The 6,000-nt window shown below is 42.7% G+C and overlaps 1 protein-coding gene across 6 annotated transcripts in view; it reads right to left on the bottom strand.

Moving 5' to 3' along the window:
* Positions 1-433: 433 nt before the first annotated feature.
* The window catches only part of slc8a2b (solute carrier family 8 member 2b), a 74,161-nt gene continuing 68,594 nt past the window's right edge, over positions 434-6,000 (bottom strand). For all 6 annotated transcript variants that reach the window (XM_042063220.1, XM_042063219.1, XM_042063223.1 and 3 more), the window contains 2 exons: positions 4,464-4,742; positions 434-3,033 (listed from right to left, as the gene is read on the bottom strand). In XM_042063220.1, the coding sequence (XP_041919154.1) occupies positions 2,657-3,033; positions 4,464-4,742 (656 nt within the window). In that variant the 3' untranslated portion in view covers positions 434-2,656. The remainder of the gene's footprint in view (positions 3,034-4,463; positions 4,743-6,000) is intronic.

Genomic DNA, 6,000 nt, shown 5'->3' with positions numbered 1-6,000 from the left:
TTTTTAGTAGTTATGAACAAGGCCTATCCATTTCAAATGAGCAATGTAGAATAGAATGAGTCCACGTTTGTTCCCTGCAAAAAAAAAACAACAACTTACTCCTCATCTACAGGCATGGCCAGCAATAAGTGGCTAATGCCATAACCTTACACACCCAGGAGCTTGTATTCCACTCAGAGCACGTCCAGAGACGTCAGGGGAAAAGGTGTGAAACCTGCATAATTACTGCAGAGCTTTCAGTCTAGACAGTATAGTCTAGACAAATTGTTTATGGCAGACCAGTCAAACTAGATTTGGGATGGAATGGTAAGCCAATTGTTTGATCTACAACAAATTGAATTGAAAATTGAAACATATCAATACCAACATAAGTACAGTAGGTATATACCATATGAATCAGTACCATATTGGCTGAAGAATTCAGGAGAGTTAGTTAATTGGAGACACTTTGATCCTCAAACTACTTCCTTTTAATAAATATGTACACTGTCTCTTCTTGTATCACCACCAATGCATGCTTTTATAGGTAAACCATGCCATTACATTGCTGCCACTGTATATCATGCATTTCCACCCACGTCACAATTAAGCATCAGCCCATGCCATGTAGGGGCTGTTCCACAGACACATGTCACAAATCCACAGGTTTCTACAAACATAAACAATTATCACTTGACAGGCAAACAACATGTAAAACTCAGCACAAATGCAGATCCAACATTACTCATTGGTCTGTGAAGAGGACAATGCCACTAAATTTCACAGCAGGACCTATTGGGCTCTCTCTTCTCTGCCTGGAGACAATTTGAAGAAGAAGTGTTTCTTCGAACATAGAAGTACATGAAATAGTCTTTATTGTCCATACTGAAAAATAAAAAAGCTAGCTTTAGTTCTGAAAAGAAAAATTAAGATAATGGTATGATGTGGCTGTATGCATCACACAGTGTTTAAAGTGGCTAAAGATAAGATAAAAAACAACAACATCAACACAACAGAAACAGTGATGAGTTGAGTGAAATGATGAAAGGGTTTGATGGAGCAGAAGTCCAGGGGGGTTAGGGGGTGGGGTTGCAGTCACTCAGATGGGAAACCAAGTCAGTAAAATATAAAAGCTTTATTTACAATCCCCAATGTGCCAGCAAGATAGTCAAATCTCCACCCTGGTGATCGCAGAGGTCCGTGGTGTGGAATGGGAAACTATGCCTCATGGGGCTTTGCCATTTCTGCTGTTACCAGGAAGTGTGGGATGTGCTGGGTGATTGGCAGCAGGGGCCACTCAGTGTGAGAACCAAAGCAGCCTTCTCGTCCGCGGGGGAGGCAACCCAAAATCTCAGCTGGATCTCAACACAGCCTAATGACTAGTTACCAACTTAACAAATAAATATTTTTGTAGTTATATTCAAATAAAAAAAATACATAAATAAATAAGTTAATACTGAAACTGAAACATGGTTAGAACAGAGGAACTTTTAGAAAATGTATGTGAATAGTTTCATAACAGCTTGTTTCATTCTCGTGGAGATGACCCAGCAATGCCAAGGGACAATATGGTCCAAACTCCATTTCTCTTATTTCTGGAGACATACAATGCTTCCCTGTCCTGAACCAACTATGACTGGCTTATCAGTTCATCCATCAGTGAAGATAAATGATCTGGAGATATGTATTTACATGGACAAACTGCTTAGGCCAAGCTCTAGCCACACCATGATTTCATCCTTCTGTCTTGAATATCTTTATCTGTGATTATAGTCTTTTCTCTTTTTCTCCCTTAGGCCATCCAGTTGTTACTAAATATGACACCTTGGCTCCTTCCTCCCTGCTGTAACTGGGTGATGAACCGTTTCCATAAAGTTGAAGGATGCCCCACTTGCACCATCCTACACACATTTACTTGAAGGGAGCTTCTTCGTTTGCTTCCTCTTACAAATCCCACTGGAGAACATCATCTTCCACATGTACTGCACAGAGACCTATAGTTTTGTACCCACAGGTCATGAGCAAGACAGTTGAAATTCAAGGCAGGATGAGCAGGTTGCCGTGCCCAAAGTAGTTCCTCTATCCATTCTGACCTTTCTTTCCCTACCTGCATGATTCCCCCACTGTCCATACCCTCCTTACTGGCACTACATTCTGTATTCTGTCAACAGCTGTTTTTCTTACTCTCGTCTTTCTGCATTCCGTTCTGTCTTACTTCCATTCTCTCCTTCTGTGACCTTTGTTGACTGGTGCAGGCTTGGGTGTCATAAACTAATGGGACGGATTGATTTAAAGTCTGAATTCTTCCTGGCATAGCCAGTGAAGCTTGTTGAAGGTGTAGTTTCCTGTTTGAAAAGCTTCCTGAAGGCCTTTGCACGTTTGCATGTATGTTAGTGTAGATCTGCACGTCTGTAATGGTGTCCTTCAATCAATGGTGTCATGTCTTAACAAGGAACAGGATACTGGGCCCAGTGATAAGCCTGTGTGTGTGTGTGTGTGTGTGTGTGCGCGTGTGCGCGCGTGTGCGCGCGCATGTGTGTGTGTGTGTGTGTGTGTGTGTGTGTGTGTGTGTGTGTGTGCGTGGTTATGGAGTGCTATAGAAGTGTGGAGATGTGGATGTGGATGCCTGTTTGGGTTTGAACCGCATGCTGTGGCCCTTCCTGCCCCTCCTCCCATGTTAGAAGCCCTGGATGTGGCAGTAGGCCTCCAGGCTGGAGAAGAGGATGTAGAGGAGCCAGAGAGACAGGAAGAGGAGGCAGGTGAGCATGCGAGGGACCCGCGCCCCCCCGAGCTCGCCCCCGATGGAGGGCCGGCGGCGGAACAGCAGCACGCCCATGGCAATGAAAGCGAAGATGGTAAAGAGTGTGACGGAGAAGGCCAGGGAGCCTGGATCCACCTTGAATTGCTGCCCCTTCACGTTCCAGTAGACAGCTGCCACTGACCATGCCACGCCGATACCCAGGAACACGTTCACAGCATTGCTGCCCGTCACATTGCCCACAGATGCATCAGCATACTGATCCTGTGTGGCTGCCACCTTACTGGCAAATGTGTCTGGAAGAAACAAGAGAAGAGAACAAGACTGAATCAAATGAAAGAGAATACAGGGAAGACAGATAAAGAAAAAATACTGAATGGCATTCATTGCATCACCACTGGCATTCACATGTGACTTGGCATTGACCCAATAAACATGTTTATGATCCATAACGTTCTTCACCAGCAGTATCATTTATGGTACCACTACCAGTTTCCATAAAAATATTCACATGGTTTGTATTGCTTCATAAGTATTTCTCAATATATTACCCAACTAGTTTCCAGAATCTTTCACTATATGAAATGGATGCTTAATCATTTTTGATACATTTGTTTAGAACTTAAATAAGCAGAAAGGAGTTTTTCTCCTAAACAACTGAACTGAACTAGCCTTAAAAACACCAACAGCAGCAGAGTTGTACTTTAGTGATAATATATCACTACAACTGTGCTGAATATCCGAATTATATATTATATAATGATTGTGTATTTAGTGAAATGTTTCCAGATTTCATGTGTTTTAACTGTTCTGGAATGTTTGCAGTGTAAGCAATTGCACTCCATCCTGACAGACAGCATGAGAGTCATGATAAGCAGCAGCTGGGACCACAGAAAATGTGGTCAGTGCAGTCTGCCCTGATATGGTGATATTACCATGGGAACAAAGAAAAGCTCCTCCTCATGGCATGTGGCACATCACATCCACATCACACACACACCTGGGGTAAAGAGGCCAACTGAGGTGTGAGCCACACCCCGGAGTTAGACTATGGGAGTGAAGGGTAGCATACTGAGTAGCCAGACCAGGGGTGAGAACGACTTCATTATCATACAGAACCAAAGGTTGTCAACCATTTGCATTAGAAGAGTAGGCTAATTAATTTACATGTAGGAAGTACCTGGTACTTATATAATATATGATAATATAGTATATGGCTAGAGTTTGAAATTATTGTTGTTCAGACCTATACTGCTGAATCAGAATCAGAATTTAATTTGTCATTGAACAAATACGACTAAATTAAAAAATATGGAATATGTTCCAAGTGCTTTGTTACTGCTCTTTACTGGAATAAAGGCTGATTGCTACATCAACCACAGCAGGGTTCTGGGCCCGGTTCACAAAACACCTGGGTGAATAGCCTGGGTAGCAATCTGAAAATTACTGGTGTCTTTATCTGTGCATCACATGACCATATGCCTTCAAAATGAGATCGGATTTAAAAAAAAGGTGGTACCTTCCTACACTAACTTGAAGAAACCGTAAAAAAGTGCTAACAATAAAAAGGCTAATGGGGTTTAGTTGGTGCTTGGAAACCTATGCTCTGCCATTACCACAGAGCATTGTGTTTATGTCACGATGCTTACTCTTACTTTCAAACAGTGGAAAGTGAAAAGGAATATGACTGGTGTAGAGAATTTGAAAACCAAACGGTGTCCTTTACCTGGTAATGAGGTGCCCAAGGCCACAAACACCACAGCAGTGACGGTGTCCCGCAGGCCCACAGTGCAGCCGAAGTGGGAGGCCAAGTCCCCGATGATGGCAGTAAGGAAGCCAATAACACTGATGGAGACAACGAAGCAGGCCCAACCATTCCAGTACTCAGTTGGCGGCACACAGGCAAAGAGAACCTTCCAGAACACAGTCAAGAAGTGCATGACATAGTCGGAACAGGAGGGCAGGCGCTCTTCACGACCTTCATCATCCTCCTCATCTCCATCACCTGAGGGGACACATTCACATGGCACAGGACACATGTTCAATGCCTCACTAAAGGGAAGAGGAGAGATAGACTTCTCTGCTTAGTCTGTCTGCCTCTCCACCCTCTCCATGTTTGAGTACTGACTGCCCACTACTGCTTTACTACTGTTTTACTAATGTACACAGCCTAATGTTTTCACTACTGTTTTACTGCTACACTGTTTTTCATGCTATATTAGCACATATGATCAATGGCTGCGGTCAGGCTTCTGCTACAATACTGAATGAATGAATGGCTATAACCCTATTACCTCAACCTGCTCTTGCACTGAAATAGTTTTTTATTTTACCTTGTCTACATTATACTTTACTCTCCTATTTGTCCATATTATTTATGCTGGTCTCTAGACCTTACTCTTGCACTGTTGCACTGTTGGACTAATGTTGGACTACTTTTTGCACCTTCACCATGACACCCACTCTCTTGAGCACCTTGCCATGCACACATAACTAAGGACTATGGTTGGACTACTGTTTGCACCTTCACCATGACACTCACTCTCTTTAGCACCTCACCAGTCCCGGCCCTGTCACTACAAGCGTCTTATGCTTGATCACCCTCAAGCACATTGGACTTTCTTAATTTAATTTATATAGTGTATTTAGTTTTGTTAGTTTTCTTATCTTTCTTATCTTCTACTGTCTTTATTGTACAGTGGAGTTTAGTTATATGTTTATACTTATACTTATGTTTACCATTTCTGCTGTAAGTGCATGTTGTATGTGATGTCTGTATGCTACTGAGCCCCCTGAATTTCCCCTTGGGGATCAATAAAGTATCTATCTATCCATCTATCTCTATCTACATACATACCAGATGAACACCACAAACACACATTCACATATATTCATATACTATATGTAGGCTAAGGTAAGGCTGTATCATCAAAACATGTATGGACAAAAGGTATAATTAAAATATAATCCCAGGTTTGAGTGTCAGAGGACCAGCTCAACAGGTCCCATTATTCAACAGATCCCAGGCATTGCACACTGCACACCCTGCACTACCCCACACTTTCACGCACTACCCTGTAAGGCCCAGCAGAGGGCAGTGTAACACTGTGAATGTGTACCTGCCTGTGTTGTGCTCTTATATTTTCCACATGGCCACTGCTGTGGTCATTTCTTGAAATGACAACTTGCATGTGTGTGTGTGGTGAGCTTTTGTCATATCGTTGGTAAAACACACTTCCTCTACAGGTGTTATAGATGTGACT

This window comes from Alosa sapidissima, chromosome 15 (genome assembly GCF_018492685.1).
Source record: "Alosa sapidissima isolate fAloSap1 chromosome 15, fAloSap1.pri, whole genome shotgun sequence".
NCBI classification, from domain to species: domain Eukaryota; kingdom Metazoa; phylum Chordata; class Actinopteri; order Clupeiformes; family Clupeidae; genus Alosa; species Alosa sapidissima.
Note: the sequence above shows the minus strand (reverse complement) of the source record. Positions and strands in the feature narration are given on the sequence as shown.